Source organism: Cupressus sempervirens, chromosome 9, assembly GCF_028749045.1.
Source record: "Cupressus sempervirens isolate cs-2001-9-10 chromosome 9, ASM2874904v1, whole genome shotgun sequence".
Classification (NCBI taxonomy): Eukaryota; Viridiplantae; Streptophyta; class Pinopsida; order Cupressales; family Cupressaceae; genus Cupressus; species Cupressus sempervirens.
The window spans coordinates 291256486-291276438 of NC_143126.1; the positions used below are offsets into that span (position 1 = coordinate 291256486).

The 19953-nt window shown below is 34.7% G+C and overlaps 1 protein-coding gene across 1 annotated transcript; it reads left to right on the forward strand.

The window, feature by feature from the left end:
* The first annotated feature begins 889 nt into the window (after window positions 1–889).
* Window positions 890–10927, forward strand: LOC149538560 (large ribosomal subunit protein P2B-like). Its single transcript, XM_089799868.1, has 3 exons — window positions 890–1054; window positions 1174–1400; window positions 10620–10927. Exons 1-3 carry the CDS (start codon window positions 967–969, stop codon window positions 10644–10646), a joined length of 342 nt encoding a protein of 113 aa, XP_089655994.1. The 5' UTR covers window positions 890–966; the 3' UTR covers window positions 10647–10927.
* The last annotated feature ends 9026 nt before the right edge of the window (window positions 10928–19953 follow it).

The following is a 19953-nucleotide window of genomic DNA, read 5'->3' on the forward strand; positions in this document are numbered from 1 at the left end:
CCCCTTGATTAGCTAATCCATCGACTAATTTATTACCTTCCCTATATACATGTTTGAAGTTAGTTTCAGTAAGTTTATTAAGAAGTTTCAAACTATGTTCCAATAATGAGTTCGACTCCCAATTGGGGGTTTTCCCATTTCCAATTGCATCGATAATGATTTGTGAACCACCTTTTATGATTAAACATTTTATATTTAGGTCTTTGCTAAGTTGTAAACCTTCTACTAAGGCAACTAGTTTTGCAATGTTATTTGTTGGGTTGTTTAGAATTTTTGCTATTTATAACATACTTTTTATTATCAATTATATTTGTTATTAATAAAATTCTATTCTCATATTATTATCAATATCATTAATAATAATACGATTTATATTTTTTTTGTTAACATTTAAAATAATTGTAAAGATAAACTCTTAAAAAAAAGAGATAATTGTAAAGATGAATCTTATTTTTATAAATATAGTACCAATATTTATTATAATATAATATAATAATAAGAATATATATAAAAAGAAATTATAACTAAGTTTTATGTGAGATTATTAAGATTTATAAGAATTAGTTTAAACAATAGTTTTTTCTCTATTAATATTTACATCTCTATACCAGTTGTACACCAAAGTGTGATTGCTAGTTATTATTATTATTTTTATTAGTTGATATTATTGCTGGGCTGCCTAACAGATTTGAACCCTCCATAAAATAAAATAGAAAATTAACGTTGTAATTAAAACTACCAAGTCGTAGCCATTAAGTGGCATTTGTTCTCTCTTGCGGAAGAGTGGAAGTGACAATAAAATAAAAGAAGCCCTAATGGAGGTAGATCTAATCTTTAACTAGAGTTAGGGTTTTGTATATGAACCGGGGTTTTTGATATTGGTAAGTCTATTCTGCGAAGAGGAGAACGAAGCCAGGAGGAGCGTAAAATTGTGGTGGTGTGTGCAGGCAAATAAGGGATTCAAGTATGAAGATTGTGGCTGCTGTATTGCTGGCTGCATTGGGCGGTAACACCTCCCCTTCTGCAGATGACATCAAAGGCATCCTCGGGTCAGGTACCCATTTCCCATGCTTAACTCTATCGTTCTTAATAAATCAACAATTTTGAAATGATTGGAGCGTTTATTAGAAGACTATGGCACGATGGTAATATCCAGGTTGTGGGTTTTTGCAGTTGGGATTGACGGCGACGATGAGAGAATAGATCTTCTGTTAGGTCAGCTGAAAGGAAGGGATTTGGTGGAAGTGATTGCGGCAGGAAGAGAGAAGTTTGCATCTGTTCCATCAGGTGGCGGGGTAGCAGTTGCCGTTGCTGGCGGCGGCGCAGCTGCAACCGCTGCTGCCCCCGAAGCCGAAGCCAAGAAAGAAGAGAAAGTCGAAGAGGAAGAAGAGTCTGATGAAGTAAGTAACTCTACGCGAAGGGTTTCTAATTTTTTCTTCATGTTTGCTATTTCGTTATTACTCGCTGGGGAGTCCTTGATTCTTATTACCCAAATGCTATAGGTTTAATTTAACACAGGGTATTGGCATGGTCTGGTTTGTTTGGTCATTAAATCTAGAGTAATGAGAGAAACGATGCAAAATTCAATGGAAAAAACAATTTCTTTTTGGAATTCCAATGGGTGCCTGTTCCTCGAGTTGATGACTTGCACGTCCTTAACATATTTTAAGCTAAAAACTGTCTTCTATTTTATATTTTTAGCCAGCTAGTGCTTTTGGGCTCTTAATCATAACACTTCTTTTTCCAGTTTTTGGATGCCCTTACTAGTAAAAGATATGAAATAGCTGTAGTCCAGAAGTGGCTGTGTTGATCGTAGACTACACATGTAAGTGCATTAGATGCTCTCACTGTTAAATCCCTATGTTGATCATAGACTACACATCTAAGTGCATTAGATGCACTCACTGTTAAATCCCGAAGTCTCATGCCAATACATCACTGGAGGGTTTATGCTACCTGATTGGTCTTACCTCAAGGGTTTAGGTTATTAAGCTCATTTCTGTCCAACAGAGGAAAGCCCATTAGCAGCCATTAATCTTAAATCAGCTGGTTAAATCATAATATCTAATTACCATAAAACATGGCTCAGGGCCACAGTTGTAGATTTACATTATGCTAGACTGGGACTAGTTTTGGGCAAACTTTCTAATGTTTGGTGTTCGCACTCCAAGAGAAGTGATACACATTGCCTCTTTTTGCATCCATCTACTAGAAATATTTTGAAGGCAATTTACCACAATTTGGTGCTATATTTGTGCTAATTATATCAGCCTTAGAATTAGTAGCTATATTTTCAAACCATTTTCCAACATGAATGTCATTTACTTTGAGCTTGTGATATGTTTGTACATTTAAATAATTGGCTAATGTAATTATCTTTGCTCATTTACATGTTATCTATCTAGATCATTTTTTAATTTGAATTGATTAATATTTGGGATTAATTTGCTTGTTAGTTTGTTTAGGGTTTCAAATAACCCATGTAGGTTCTTGCTTAACCCAGAAAGAGGGACTGTGAGGGAGAAACATTGCTGGGACAAAGAACACCATAGTAACACAGGGACGCGTCCCCTTGTTTTGCCCCACGTTTTGGAGTTGGGGATGTGTTGGGGACTTGGGGACTTCGTTTCCCCATCCCCAACGGTGACACTAGATTCTGCAACCTCCGTCAAGGATGGGGGGACCTCCTGTTGTCGACTATTTGTTGATTCAACTATTTATGTTTAATGTTTGATGTTTCAATTCAATGCAATTTTCAAGTTTTTACTCTTCTACATATTTATATCTTATATTGCAATTACATATTTTCACAACTAGCATTTGAGGTACCATATGTATAGTATATACAACCCCCTATTCCCAGCCACCGTCTCCACCATCCCCAAATTAAGGCCACTTTGTCCTCCCGTCCTGAAAACTTGTTCTGTTGTCCCCTCGTCCCTAGGGCAATGTAACTATGATGAACACAACCCATTTGTTGCTTAAACAATTTTCAATCCAATGAGCTTGTAATATCCCGCATGACAATAAAGACTATATCACAACCAAATATCTCTCTTGCGCAATCCTTTGACTTCCATTTGATAATACTCTAAGCATTTCACCTTACATTTACTAGGACCTTTCATGTGGGGTGTTTCTTCCTTCACCATATGGAAAGATGGGCAGCTTCTATGTTGTTTGCCTCAAAACAATGCACTTCTTAGGTCGTACATTGACAATGGAAGTTGCAAACATTTGCACTCCTTTATGTCATAAGTTGGCAATGGAAGTTGCAACTGTCTTTGTGCATTGTACTCCTTTAGGCTGCACATTGGCAACAAAAGTTACAACTGGCTTTGCACAGTGGTCTCCTTTATGTTGCACATTGGTAGAGTTGAAGTTGCACCCACCTTTGTGCAATGCATTCCTTCAAACCACATGTTGGTAGTTGAAGCTAAAAATACCTTCACGTAGTGTTATTGCTTTAGTTTTGAGTGTTATGTGACAATTTTTTCGTCGAACAAATTGCAGCTGCAAGTATGATGAAGAACTGACCAAGACTTTCGAATGTTCAAATTCAATCCAAAGTAGTGCCAAATAATATACAACACAATGTAAATGCCAATATGTAAATGATTCACTACCAATTTGAGACTTGTATTCCTAGATCATATATATATTTACAATTCTTTGCAAGAATACTCTGCAAATTGGAGCTCATGTAAAATATTAGAATGATATTTCTGAGAATAGACTAGGGTGAGGATTGACTCACCGAAGTTACAAGTGTAGATTAGGAAGTGTCTTCCACTTCTAAAATTGCAAACCAACAAACTACTATCAACCTCTAGCTTCAAGCAATGCAAAGGAGAGTTCAAATACAATCCATTATGATTTACAAAGTCAAGCTATCTCCTTTTAAAGGCCTCCAAGAAGTATGTAGAAAGTTACAATAGATTGTAGGTTGGCATAATTTTATTATATTTGCCCCTATATTTAATAATTAAATTAATTAATTAAGTCCTTATGATATTATCTAAAATTTAGGACCATTTATTTAATTAACGTAATCAAAACACCTTTTTAAATTGCGATCATTATAGTCAGCTTGACTCAATGTTTGCTTGCCCTCAAGCAATCAACAAACTGTCCACTGTCTAACAAGCTCTAGGATCTCAAGCCATGCGTGAACATTGGTAGCCATATTCATTGAAATATCCACGCATCATCATAACCACGTGTGCATCCTTCTTAAACCTTTTGGATTCAATGTTGTGCAAATATCCCATAAGCTGCCCCTACTTTACTTCGATATAAATAGTGCCCTATGCACCATTGACAAGCAATTCCTTGTGATCTCTTGAAGTGTTGCTATCATCTTCAACAAGTGTTCATTCTTGATGTTGATACCCATAGGATGGCGCATGACTCAATAACCCCAATGTGTGCTTTGCTTCAACAAATAGTAAAGCTTGCTTATTCAAAGGGTAATTAATAGAGCCCTCTCTCAATTGAGTTGATCAACCAATGGTAGCATGAAAGATTTTGTATAAGCATCTTCTTTAGCATTGTGGTTGTTCTGAATATTTGGATGTTCTTTATTTGAAGGGACTATTGTTGAATCGTTCTTTTACACAACCTCTTGTAATTGAAGTGAAGTTGTGAGCATCCATTCATCTTCCTTAGGGTGCATGGTGTTAAATACCTCGTTATGGATCTCTCTTTTGTTGTTGTAGGTTCTATTACCTTTGAAGAATGGATACCTTGTCCTTAGGTCTATGCAATCTTTGAGAGATATGTCCATTTGCCATCCACCATTGATGCAAGCCTGCTTGAATTACTTTAAGCAATTCAGCTAGAGTGAGTGTTTGCACTTCTTCTTGTTCAATCTTTGGAAGGAGGGTCAACATTGTCATTCTTGAGAAGTTTTTAAGCATCTGCCAATTGATTAAGCTCCTTCATACTTGCTTCTGTCAAGTGATTGAGCATCTCCTCCATTTGTTGGTATCCTCTTGTGAAGACCATTTTGATTTGTTGCTAGCTTCTTGTTAATCGTCTCAACAAGGGTTTTGTACGGACATTTCCCATTCTATCATTGGGTATTGTAATTCTCTCAATAGGTTGACAAATCACAAGCTTTGATACCGCTATAATTTCTTGTAGAACAATATTGAGTTTGTACTATCTTGTATGATGATGTAGCCCATACGACTACCAAATTCCTCACGTGTAATCCTTTGAATTCCACTGGACAATACTCTTGGCACTTCATCATATGATTAATAGGGTCTACAATGCGGTGGTGTTGTTTCCTTCTCTATATTGAAAGATGCTTAGGCAACTCATATGTTGGCAATGGGTGTACATTGTACTTCTTAGGTTGCACATTGGAACGGAAGCTGGAATTGTGCAGTGAACTCCATCATGCTGCACCCTGGCATTGGGAGGTGCAACCACCTTTGTGGAAGTTATAATTGCGTCCATCTAGTGCACTCCTTCAGGATGCACACCAATAGTGGAAGTTGTAACAATCTCTAGGCAGTGCACCCCTTTAGGTCGTACACGAGCCTTGGAAGTTTCATCCTCCTCTGTGTGGTGATATTGTTTTAGAGTTGTGTGTTATGTGGTGGTGATGATTTGTTGTTCACTAAATTAGTGCTGCACGTACAATGAACTGACCAAGATTTTTGAATGTTCAAATGTAGTTAGTCTCAAATTATATCTATATGCACAAATTCGACTTCATACAAAGACTTCACAAATTTCGAGGATGATGCAAAATATCAGAATGATATTTCCAATGGCAGACTAGGGTGAGGAATTGCTCTCACTGAAATTGCAAAAATAGACTAGGGAGGGTCTTTTACATCCAAAATTGCAAACAAACAAACCACCTTCAGTCTCAAGCTTCGTGCATTAGAAAGAAGAGTTATAATACTATTCTTGATGAATTACTATGCCAAGCCGTCTCCTTTTAAAGGTCTCCAAGAAGTGTCTATAAACTAGAATGGGTCATAGGTCCAATTATTTTATTATTTTGGTAGTTTCATTTAATAGTTAAATTAACTAGTTAAGTTCTTAGATATTATTAAATTATTTGGACCACAAAATTAATTAGCTAACACTGTGTAAAATTGGGGGAATTACACTAGGGGAATTTGCTACATTTTCAAGCTTCTGTGATGAAAATCTAGGATTGCTTTCCATACAAATTCAAACACATTTTCTGGTGGTAAAACTGTTGACAAAAAGATTGAATTTTAGAAAATATTCATCCATCTAGGCCCATTACCTCAGACATTACAACACATTAGATATGTTGTGGTTTGAGCTATTTGAACAGTTATATTTTGGGGGCTGCTGAGTTGCTAGGCACAATTTGAGTGCAATCAAGATGAAAAAAATCACTTCAATGCAAGGCATTACAAATTGTGGATGAACAGAAATAATTTTTCCCTTTCTCTCACCTTAGTCAACTTCTTTGGAGAAGACATCACAACAATTTGCAATAAGGTTTCTACTTAGCTGCTGATTTGGGGCATGTGAATTGGATCCATGGATTCAGGATTTTTGCTTGCCAATTATGATTTGTGGAGGGTTCGTGTGTATTTATATGAATATAAATATATACTAAAAAATGAGAGAAATATACATAATTCTAAAACTAAATCATTTCATAGTATGAATCTATGATTCTAATATACTTGATAATTGATTTATTATATATTTTCACGATTATAAAGAAAATCAACACATTCACATTGAATTACTGAATTACAAAACAAAATTATGATCCTTGAGGGTCCTCGAGGTGTGGCTTGGATCCTTGAGGATTTGGACAGGATCCTTGATTTTGCCTGTGGATCTGTCAGGATTTGTGGCTCGCGGACTTGACGGATCCACAAGCAGAATCAAGGATCCTGCTCGGATCCAAGCACATATCTAGATCCGGATCATCCTGTCTAGGACTTATCCAGCGACTAAAGGTTTCTATGGAATATTACTTAAGTAAGACGATGATTTTCATTTAAATGAGAGCAATCAAAAGTGTTTTGTATAGTGTTCCACAAGGATGCGTCCCCTATGGTTTTGGGGTCATACCCGTACCAAGGACGAAACGGGGACAGATGTTGGCTGTCCCTTGAGTTGTCCCTTTTTTGGCAAATTCGGAAATGTCCCTGAAATGACCAATTTTTTTGGCAGGAACTTGGGGACAGCCAGCAGTACCGGGGATGTTTTTTAATCTCCTATCTATCCCCAAAACTGCTGGCGATCCCCTTTTGCCAGCCAATTTGGTAAAGGCAAAATGCCCCAAAAAACAATTTTTTCTAATTTTTGCTGTCCACGCGGCCCCTTGTTGTCTTAAAGACATAATAAAGACATTCAACCTATATTTGGTCCATTAAAACACTAACTCTTTTAATCATTTTTAGATTTGACATATACATACTTGCTAAGAGGAAGAAAAAAAACATAAGAGCAGTAGCAGCAGTGAGGAAGGATTGCGTTTAGTATTTACTAACTATTAAAGTTGGACTTCTCTTTTTTTCATTCTGATTTCAGCATGATACTTGGAGCTTTTAGGCATTTTGATTTTTGCTATATATGTATGTGATATTGTTATAATGGAAGTACTTAGTATTTTCCATTTGATTATATTCCATGTATTGATCTTCTAAAATGTCTACGGTGAATGGTTTATTAATGTTATGATATGCATATTTGAATTCTATCTCTCTATATAAAAAAATCCCTTATGCTTTTAATTGCTATTCTTTGAGGTCTCATCTCCTAAATTTTGGCCTCGATCTGTACCTGTACCCAAAACACGTCCCTGTCTCCTAAAATGTCCCCATCTCAAAATTATCAGTAGAATATAACCACACGAAGAGATAAATCTTGGTTGAAGTGGAGTGAGCTTGCCTGGCCTAGCCACAGAGAAAACATATCTTAAAAAATTTCACTTTCTTGTTATAAATGCCTCAAATTTTCCTACAATACTCCTTGTTAGAAGTGAGAACCTCTTTAATTTCGAATCTCTTAGTACACGCTTCTGCACCCACATTTTAATGAATTCTTTGTAAAGTCATCAGCAATGGGATTTTTGCATCCTAATGCCCATGTTCTGAAGGTCTTTGTGAAAAGATTGTCTTTTTCTGCCTTACCCTTCTTCATTACTGTATAGAGCTTTCACCTACACATAGAAATGGTTGAAAAGAAAACCATCAAGCTTAAGATTTGCTGGGCTGTGGGGAATTGATCTGGCTTATGCCGGAGAATGCTCCATTTATTTGCTGCTGGGGTTACATGCCTTTCTTACCCAAGAGTCTATTACTAGCAAATGCAGAAAAAAAATCCATTTATGAATCCTTTTGTGCTTTATTATCATTTTCATTTTCTATTTCCATGGTCCAATATAGTTTTGTAAATTTATGCCTTCTAATCTTTTCTAAATTGTAATCTTTTTTAGCTAGACTTTCACGACAGCTGATACTAAACAAAGAAATGATTCATCATTTTATACTAAAACTAAAGTTTAGTTTGGTGGTTGAAATTTAGGAGGATGCAGAAAATTTTAAGTAGTAACAAATGATTCAATCTCACGGGTTTTACTGATTATATTATGTAGTTTCAATTTTAATAAATTAAGAAATTATATATAAATATGATATGTTATTTGTTTTTAAGATGTTTGAATTATTGTTTCATGGCTTACTATTCCTTCTGGCATATTTTGAAGACTTTAGAGCAAGTCCCACTTTCTAAAATCCATATGAAAGCCTGGTGTAGTAAACTTTGAATTGAAACCCGCATATGATTATTTCATTTTCTGTCTGTGGTTTAGTTTTTAAAGTTTAATGCCTTCAAATCTTTCTAAATTTTGATATTTTTGCCAAAACTTTGACCTTCTTGAATCTACTGAACTTTTAAAGTTTGTTGCTAGGCTATTAACAGGCATTGCATTTCTTGAAAGTTATTCAAAATCATTTTTTTATCTTAATTGTGAAGATCATTCATGAATCCTATTTTGCTTTATTATTATTTTCATGTTCTATTTCCATGGTCCATTATAGTTTTGTAAATTTATGCCTTCTAATCTTTTCTAAATTGTAATATTTTTTAGCTAGACTTTCACCACTCTTACCCGACTGTTTGAATTTTGTTACTAGTCTATTAGTTGTCATTTCTCTTTTGGCTCAATGCAGCATTACTTTCCCCGAAAGTTCTCCAACCTGAATTTCAATCCTATGAGGTTTATATTATTTTCCTACCTTAAGAAAAATGATAAACCTACTGATTCCCTGGGATTATAAAGTTTTCTTCAGGTGAATATTGCAGACGGGCATATCAAGCAATAGATGGGATTAGGTTTGTGGGATCTGCTAAATTTGAGCTCGTATTATTGATGAGGGATCGAGGGTTATCGAGTCTATTGACTGTTTGATCTTCTTGGTCTTTATATCATATATTTTTCTTCTTCTGAATGGACGTGATACCAGCCATTGTGTAACATATGTTAATTAGAATATCCTTACTTAGAGAATAGCATTCTATTTCTCACAAGGAATGCTGCGTGAAAAGTTTTTTAATAGACTTGTCACACTATTTCATTGCAGTGTTTGTATCCTAACCTGTTTTTTTGAAGTCTGCTAGTTTTTATTTTGCTCTTCAATTACATTTCCTGTTAACCTTTTCACTGATATTTGTTGTTGACATGAACAATATTGATATCTTTGATTCTTATTTTCAATTTACCCTGAAAGCTTCGAACATGGCTGTGTGGGTAGCACACTGAGTCATGAATACTCCAATAGTCTTATTATAAGAAAATTGCTAAGAAGATGACCATGCAGATTTAACATTTGTATGCATTAGAAATCTCCCATTTCAAGAGTCTTTATGTGGCTGTACTATGTTACATCTAATTTCCGATGAAGTGTCAACTGTTGTATCCATATTGGAGCTGAAGGTGAGGAATTTATCCTCCAAGAAATCAGTTATGTAGAATTATCTGCTGTAAAGAGAACTATGCGTCTCCTAAGATAGCTAAGGAATATCCACTAATACATATAAAGCTGATCATGCCATCCCTTGTGGGGCCTCTGTGTCTTGCTACCTATTTATTTAGGTCTGAACTCTTTAAGGCAGGCCGAATATGGAAGAATCTGCAAGTTGCAACCTGAGAAGTTACTTTTGTCATGATGTTTTTGATGTCTTTGTTTTGTTATTCTGTTTTTGATGTCTTTGTTCATATATAGCCAAATTTGAGAAGTGCTAGAGGGTTGAAAATCATTATTGCAGACCAGTTTCAGAATATTTTAAATATCAATAAATTTGATGCTGAGATTGAGAGCAAGAGGTAATTTTATCGCCCTAGCGAGGATAATAGGATATTAGCTACCAATTCTGTTCCTTTATTTTTAATTGCAAGTCCTTAAATGGTTATCTATTGACAATTTGTGATTCATTATACAAGATATTATGTGCATATTTCCTGAGGAATATTTATACCTATAAACCCAACAAATGTCTAATAATGTTTAGCGAGGAATTGTTTCCATTTTGTTCACATAGTTTTCTTGTTTTAGTTTAGTGCATTTTGTATCGCAACTAATGACTATTAATTTTATTTGCAGGACATGGGCATCAGCTTATTTGATTAGGGTTCGCCAGGCACGTGTTAATGGTATTAATATTTTAGAGTAGGAAGTCGTTTAGTGTATGTCAATAGTACAGAACATGCTAAATTTATTTCATTATATGTAGTCACGAAAGTCTTTTTAAGTGTGGCTATAAGACGGTTCAGGATCAGAGTGAATGAAAGGTAACGTAAGAGGCTCATTAATGTATGGTAACTTTTGTGACGCTCTTTCTTGATTTTACTAGATGTATTTTTTACAGTTAAAAGTTTATGATATGGGTTGACACTTTATATTTTTACCAACCTTTGTTTTTGTTTGGCGCGTAAAAGCACGATACTCACATCTAATGTGGTTTGTTTCTGTCACGTGGAATCAATGGCTTACATGGAAAATTATGCAAAATAGGTGGTCTTGGAAAAATATATTTAGTCATCATTTCACCGAAACAAATTTATTAAGGGTGGAAGCAATTGCCATTATTGCTTTCTACTGGTTTTTGCTGTTTGTCCAAACATAGAAATTTTTGAGCACACTCCAAAGTTCACTGCTATGAAATTATATTTTTTAAAATCTACATTTACTCATCATTTTTAAAAATAATTGGTTTTATCGCTACATTTTTTCTTCACTTCGGTAAATGTATCTCTTGTGCTAGCAATTTTTGCTTCATTCATATTCGTGCCACTCCTTGATGGTTGATTGAAGCCCGTTGATACAAGCGCAAAATGATCTTGCTATGAATTTTTGAATTGAGTACTATTTTAATTTCTTTATATATGTCAAGCTATTTATGGTAGCCCTTTGCAGAGTCTACTTTAATAATTATTATTTAAAATAATGTAATGATACATCCACGTTGGATTCTTAACGCATCATATGCATTTCCATTATTTAGGAAAGTAAACTAACCCTAGGCTTATCCAGGGAAAAGGGCAATACGATTTAAACACTAATAATTCTGGATTGTTTTATGATAGATGTGGGTACAAGTAATTATTATTGTAATTTGGCCTGGATTGCCTTAAATTTGAAAATGATATCTCGTTGTGTTTGTATAATATTTGTAAAATTTGAATGGTTTTCCTATTGGGGTGGACTGAATTATATAGGTCTAAATAAAAATATTCAAAGAAGCGTGGATATGTTCTAGATATTATATTCTGAGTCTGTTGATCTTTTGTTATTATTCACTGATTTGCTCGAGCAATCCGACATGATATTTCAACTCGTAAAATTTGAATAGGTGCCGTATATTGTGGTGGATTGTTTTATATTTTATCTATTGATTGTTTTATATTTATCAATTTTTTTTAAAAAAAGCGTGGATTTGTTCAGTAGAATATGCTCTTAGTTTGATTACGCTCTTGTTTGTTTCTAGGTAGCTGACTTGATATTTAACAATTTATAATATTTATGAATGCTGTTATAAGTCTGCTAGATCAGGGGGAGACCATTTTTCTAGGTCAATTCTTTGGAAATGTGTGGCTTTTTAATCATGAGTAACCAAAACAACTATCTTAAAATGTTGAGAAGGTAGACCTGTGGTATAAGCTTGATATATTTGAGTAGTCTCTGACTTTTTGACGACACCTAGTGATGTATGCTGTCTTGGAGCTTGCAGGGTCCTAGGTTGCTTTTCCACCTTTCCCTTCAGTCCAAGCCATTCAAATGCTCATTCTTACCCATAAAATCTGAAGTGTACAGCTATTAGGGGAAACAAGTCAGTTGCTGCCCATGTTTGTATTACTGCCACATTCTACTGTTACCTATCCTGTACTCACAAAAAACACCTAAAAAGATAGCAGATCACACATGCACTAGTAGTTGATCATTTTGTAACTTTTTTGATTTCTTATTGGTCCATTTGTACAAGTACTATTTTTTGTGAGCAGCTATTGGAGGTGTTTGGGGTTAGCTTTAGGGCCCGTTTGGTGAGTGGAATAAGAATACGTATTCTAAAAATTGTGAATTCCTTGTTTGGATGCACCAAAATGGGATTGGAATACGAAGCAAAAATAGAATACGTATTCCATTTTTGGCCCAAAAATGGGGTTTTGCAATTCCACCAAAATAGGTGGTATTGGAATACGTATTCCTATTCCATTTTTTTTAATTTTAGAAAACATAAATTTTCAGGTCCGCGAATTCCCATCAAATATTGGCTGAACCAAACGGAGAACAGGAATACATTCTATTCCAGAATACGTATTCTGGAATATGTATTTCAGAATACGTATTCCTATTCCGCTCACCAAACGGGCCCTTAAGCTCTTCATTCACCTATGGAGGTTCACTGAAAAAATCAGCAAATTTTGACTTACAGATTAGAAGCTGAAGGTGTACAAAATTAGTCTGGGCAGATATTAGGTGGTTTCCCTAGATCCCTAACATTCTCAACCATTGAATATGTATCTTGTGAACTCTGGTGTTCTTCTTTATATCAGTCTATAAATTTGCACGCACTCCCAATACCTAGTCTCAGACCCGTATGGTGTATGTTCTTATCAGTATTGTTGCATCCTAGTAACCGTCATTTATGTTGGAGTATACACATTCCTAATATTATATATACCAACTTTTGTGAACTCTGGTGTTCATCTTCATATTAGTCTATAAATTTGCATGCACTACCAATACCTAGTCTCAGACCCGTATGGTGTATGTTCTTATCAGTATTGTTGCATCCTAGTAACCGTCATTTATGTCGGAGTATACACATTCCTAACATTACATATACCAACTTTTGTGAACTCTGGTGTTCATCTTCATATCAGTCTATAAATTTGCATGCACTTCCAATACCTAGTCTCAGACCCGTATGGTGTATGTTCTTATCAGTATTGTTGCATCCTAGTAACCGTCATTTATATTGGAGTATACACATTCCTAATATTATATATACCAACTTTTGTTTAGCCTGTTTGGCAGGCATAGGAATTCAGAATTGAGAATTGCTATTCCAGAATTGTTATTTTAGGATTAGGAATTTGAAATATTTGTTTGGTTCGACAAAATAGAAATTGGAATTGAAGACCCTCATAGATTCGCACCATGTTTTTAATTGGAGCACCAACAATGCTTGAAGAGACAAATCGTAGGGAATAACCTGTGAAAATGACAGAGGTTTCTTTGTTTCACTGAGCAATTACAATTTACGAGGTCATTCGACCCAATTGGCTGCCTTGATCATCTTAGGCTCCTTGAGTTGTAATCCAACCGTGAATAATCTATGATTTCTGACTTTGGGCTCAAATTGGTTTATTTGAGCTCAAATGATTTCTGCAGTTCGATTTACAAATCTTAGAAAATATTTTTTCTAATTCTGCGTACCAAACGAAGAATAAAAATTATATTCTATTTTTTAATGGCTATTCCCGTTGTATTGTAGCCCTTGAGAAGGTCAAACCTAGTTTTTAGGTAATTCTTGACATTTCGGGACAAGTGATGGTTGAGAGCTTCACAAACGTTCTCTACAAATTTCAAATATCTAAAATAGGCCGGCCTATCGAGGGAAATTAGGATATAGCGCGTCCCTTATACCTACCCAATTAGTAGAGGAACAATCTTTGCCCCTTGTGCAATTCATTCTCTATATATAGAGTCCATACCCAACCACTGATTTTTTAGAATTCTAATTTTGCCCATTCCAATTTACTATTCGTTGTCCAACCCATTCTACATACACGTTTCATTTACAAACTTTCATACACGTTTCATATAACAAACTTTCATACAAATAGAATTAAAGTTCTAAGGTTAGCTTGTTTAAGCATTGTTCTTCTTTTAAGTATGAATGTAAAGTATCTACTACGTTATTTGTACCTCACATATAACTTTTGTGGTTGTCATAAATACATGGTCAAAGTTAATTACATTAGAATAAATTAAGCTAGTCGCTTTTTGATCAGCATCAAATTAAAAGGTTGTGACATCTATCTTTTCAAAAGTTTTATTAATGAAAGCATATGCAATATGTGACAATGATTGCTACAAACATTTGATCATTAGTTGTATTTAGTGATTCTTATGATCAAAATAGTCGTTAAAATAGTCGTTACTCTATTTCTTGACCATCACTCAATACTAGAATGTCTTATCATTGGGAAGTGATCTTAATTGCGAGAAAGCCAACCAAAGACAATTTCTACCTTAATACCTCGTTGCTGAATGATGCAGATGTAAATGCTGTAGTGAATATCATTAGTTGGTTCAACAATGAGATAGGAGTCTCAACAACTCCACAATTGGAACTTTGGATCAAAAGGTCAAACTTGGAGGCCACTCTTTTAAACAATAGGCAAAAAGAAAGTCTTAGATGGAAGAAAAGCAAAATTTGAACCCCAAAGTGAGCTTGCTGAAGTAGATGCTTCCCTCCAAGACAATCTAGGTTGTGAGGCATTGAATGAATGAGTTTTCCATGCAAAAGCACCGTAGTACTCAAAGGAGCCAAAACTACAGATAGAATCAACTGGGCCGGCCTAGGAGATGGGGGAGCTAAATACTTTTTCAGCATTCTAAATATGAAAGAAGCTAGGTAAGATAAGATAAATATATTAATGTCCAACGAGAGACCACAATGTGGGTCTATGGGATTGGAAGCTTACAACCAATAAGATAGCACTAGACGAAAGACCAAATGGTGCTAGTAAAAGAACACCAAACAATATTCGTGAAAGAACAATTACAAAATCAAGCAACAGACGAAGAAGAGAGAGAGAGGGGATATGTGCGTGTGGTGAAGCTGTATAGATTGTGCACATCAATTAGCCTTAGAGGCTGACCTCGACTCCTAACCTGTAGGGAAAGTGTCTCGAATCACCATCTTGAGGTTTTTGATCATTGCCCACTTACCCTCTTGCTGGGCATCCATAACAAGAACTCGAGCTTGCTTAAGTTTTGTCACTTGTGATCTAGTAAGATCCTCATCAAGATAAATCTTGGCAGAGAGAGGGAAAAGCTTCCTCTTTGCCCTAAGAACCTGAAGGCAATCAACAAGTGAGAGAGAGAATTGAATACATTAGAGAAGACTAAGGAGTTGAAAAATCAAGGAGATGCTTCATGATTTTGCTAAAAATAATAATTTGAGAGAACATACTATATTTAGATAAGGCCATCTTAGAATAGGAGATACTTAGAGTAATCCACCATATTAGCAACGATAAAGCACCTGACCTAGATGGGCCTACCTAGTGAGATTTCCAAACATAATAGCAGGCGGATTGGGAATGGATTATTGAAGGTATACAATGAGATCAATTATTAGATCTATATAACTTTTATTAACTTTATTAAACCATAAACATGTGAACAATATAATCAACAACCATAAGAAGATGTATACACAATAACACTAGATATGTACTAATATATAAGTTCCTTGTAAGAGGATGGACTCTGTTAAGAGCCAATGAAATACATTTAGTACATATCAATCCCTGTTAGGAGACTTTGAATCCTTGTGAGGAGATTCCAACCCTGTTAGGATTTGTAGAGGGCATATGGACTCACTATCCAAACAACTTTAGGGGCAAGACCATTGAACTCACTATCCAATTGGCCTCTGTATTATTCCTTTCAGAATATTAGAAATTCAACTAATCTCTGCAACTCAAACTCTTGCTCATCCTCCTCTTGTGCCAATACCGCACAAAATAATTCTTAGATCTCAGTACTAGATATTCAGATTTGCATCACACTAATCCCTTTGATCGCTTACTCGCATTTACCGACTTCACATATCCAATACAAGTTGGCTTATAACTCATGCACTTGCATTCATTAGAAATGACTTTATCAGAAGGAAAATAACTTTCCTTTATACCATGTCCTCAAAATAATTCACTGAGTCGGCCTTGAGGCTTTCTTAATTAATTATAATAGAACCTTATTAAGATAATACAATTTGTTACATCTTTTCATAATTACAAAGCATTTTCGGCTCATAGTAATTACTTTTCAAACGTGCGAATTCCACTCATGCATTTGCTAACTTCTTCATTACACTGTCTATTGTCACTATCTAACTTCGCTCATCACGATTCTATCCTTGTTATAAGATACTATCTGAACACCAGAAACCACTTCTTAGGTACTCTGTTTGCACACTGACTTCTATAAATCATAAAAAACTTTCACATGTCTTCCACTTTCTACATGCACACTTGTCCACGACATTAGGATGTACTGTAGAACATGTCCTTACCACGCTTGACCTTATCGTCAATACACAATCCGTACAACCTCATTTTTTGTCTGCTATTTTGCTAGTCTTAAAATGAACAATACTAGGTTGATATCAATGACAAATATAGTCATGAATGCAACATGTCAATCTTGTAAATACTCCCCTAAAGGAATACCATCAACATTCATGTTAACACCCCTCTGCCCCTTACCAAGGCCAAACTTGTCTATAATATGATTACTGCTAATGAAGACATCTATTTCCATCTTAATTGCTACTTGAGCCTTGCCTTCAATAACAAAGAATTAGAGTCTATACTTGATAATTTGTGGCACAGACCCTTACAACAAAAAAAAATTCGCTTCTTTTGGTGCCTCCTTTTGCACAAGTTGCGTATCCTCAAACTAGATAGAGACATCAATATATGTACATGTTGTAGGAATTTTGAAACCTTAATCATATTTTCTTTGATTGTATATTTTCTAAAGAAGTTTGGGCCATGCTTGGGTTTTAGTTACATTAGAAATTTAGCCTAAACTATATCATAACAACGAAGATTTTAAATACCAAGAATAATTGCAACCTCTTTTGATCAACGATTTCAATTGAAATTTTATGGCTTTTGTGAGAAAAAAGAAATGATAGCATATTTGCTGGTATTGATAGGAATCTTACCGGGTCTCTTAGGGGACTCATATATATATGCAGGTTACTCTTGTTTTGAAGGTAGACGAAAGGAAGTTTAAAGAATTATTGAATGAAGGTGCTACCATCATGCTAAAGAGAAGTCACATTGGGGCACACCATTGAAGATAATAGAGATGCCCCTTCTACCTTTGATCAAGCCTTAAGGACAGTACAAAAGATGATAAGAGAACATAGGACCTCCAACAAGGTTCCAATTGCTGTAGAACTAGAATGTTGCATATGATGTAACTTTGTTAAGACCTTATACTCAATAGAATAAAAAATTATCTTTCATGTCTACATTATTTCTATTGAGTTTTCACTTTATTTGAACATGACAATGAGCTTCATGAGTGATATGCTCCAAATATTCTCTTATAATTAGGAGAAATAGTTATTAAATAAAATATTTTTGACAACTATGTACTCAAATTTACCTTTCAAATAAAAAACTATTGGTTTTTAATCCAAAATAAAAATAATTATTAAATAACATTATATTTGAAAATTGTGTGTTTGATGCTTTCCTTCAAATAAAAACTATGGCTATTTTGTAAACTTACGTACATTTCAAAAGCAAAAAGTTAACACTAATATTACATCTTTATCTATATGTGCAATCTCTTTATATTTTTATATTATAATGTTTCAAAAATATCTTAACTAATATTAAATTGAAACCTTTTTGGGCATGCTAAAGTGCTCTTTAAATTTTGTTCATTTATAAAAACTTTTGTGGCTTCCATATTTCTAGAAACATGTATTATCTCCACAAAATTTATCAACACCACAATCTTTGTTGCATATTAAAAATAATAGGATAATGCTCCTTTTGATTTATTTGTATCATACAATGCTTCTATAATCTAGAGTTTGGATTTCTAGATTGCAATAATAGATCCAAAATGGAAGCTAAACAACTTATAATTGGTTACAAACTCAACACTACTTTTGCCTCTTATTTTTCTATTTTACAAGTTCCTTGTAGTGTTATAAGAAACTTTCTCTCCCAATTAAAGAAAGGTAGGGACAACCTTCCAAATGCCAAAACACATGTTCTATGTTGTTGCTTGTCAACTATTTTGATTGAGCAATGGATAGTGGCAAGGCAATGGATTTTGGTGTTCATATCTCTCAGTGATGACTATGACTCCAAATGGTGGATTCTATAATTAGAAATACTTTCCTTTGCAAAAATGGTTGGACTCATACTACCCCTGGTTGTTAAAATATTAAGTTGGTGTAAGACTCTTTTGGACCTTAGAAAACTTATTTTAATTTTTTTTTCTACTTAAGCTTAAGATACTTATTGATGATTAATTTGTCTACTTTCTATTAGTATAAAATATTGTACACAAAACCAATATAAAAGTAGGGATCCAAAAGCTTAAACCAAAAACATAACAAAGCCCCAAAAGCTAGGAAATCATAAACAATCGCTAAATTGACAAGAGCCAAATCAATAGTGGTGGAGATTCCCCCATAGATCAACAAGGTTATGGGAGATGAAAAAGAGAGACCACCCCTCAAGTGCAATATCTAAGTCCTTATCTTCTCGAGTAGGTGAGATTGCCTACACCAACTTGGGGAACCATTTAGAAGTAGTGGACCAATCACTATCTTTGGCAATAAGAGATATGACTATTCAAAGGGATGTTGGCAGTTGTATGTGAGACATTTTCCCATTTCCTAGAAACTCTTAGAGGTGGGCCACCTCAAATACCCACTTTGTCAGCCTGGACTTAGGTATGGAATATTGTTACAAATACACTTCACTGAAAACTAAAACATTAACAATAAAATAACATGAAAACAAACCAACATTTCTATCTTTCCATAAAGAAGAGGATCTCCTACCTATTAGATTGTGGTGACTGATCAGGAAAGTACTGTACATCATAAATTCTTTGGGGTAAAATTTTTTTTGGGCCCTATTTTATTAGGATTTTGGGCCAACATGTAATTATTAATTATAACCCTAAAGCGGTTAAAATAATTGTATAAAAGGGCTTAGGGTTAAGGATTGTTTCATAAGGTGTGATGCAAATTTGGTTCTTGCGGCGGTATTGAGTTTTAAGGGATTATAGATTGTAATCAGGTTGTAATCACTTGATCATAAAAATATTGGACTTGTTGTTTGGTGGACGTAGCCCAAGGTTTGGGTGAACCACGTTAAATCTTGGTGCCTTGTGTTCTTTTCTGTGTGATTTATTATTTTTTGTTATTGGTTATATTTGCATGTAATTGTTATTTTTATCCATGGTTTAATCCTAACAAGTGGTATCAGAGCCTAGTTGTTTTTCAGTTATCCTCTGCAAGAAAGTTTCACTGTTGAGTGGGAGTCTCACGGTTGAGTGGGAGCAATGGTAGATGAGGGTAAGCTGAGGGTTGATAGGTTTAATGGGCAGAACATCTAGTTATGGAAGATGCAAATAGAAGACTATTTGTATCAGAAGG

What these genes read in the sequence shown, in the direction of transcription:
- LOC149538560 (XM_089799868.1), top strand. Translation starts at nt 967, where the DNA reads ATGAAGATTGTGGCTGCTGTATTGCTGGCTGCATTGGGCGGTAACACC. An exon ending in CAAAGGCATCCTCGGGTCAG is followed by an intron (nt 1,055 to 1,173) that starts GTACCCATTTCC and finishes GGGTTTTTGCAG; the next exon opens with TTGGGATTGACGGCGACGAT. An exon ending in AGGAAGAAGAGTCTGATGAA is followed by an intron (nt 1,401 to 10,619) that starts GTAAGTAACTCT and finishes TTTTATTTGCAG; the next exon opens with GACATGGGCATCAGCTTATT.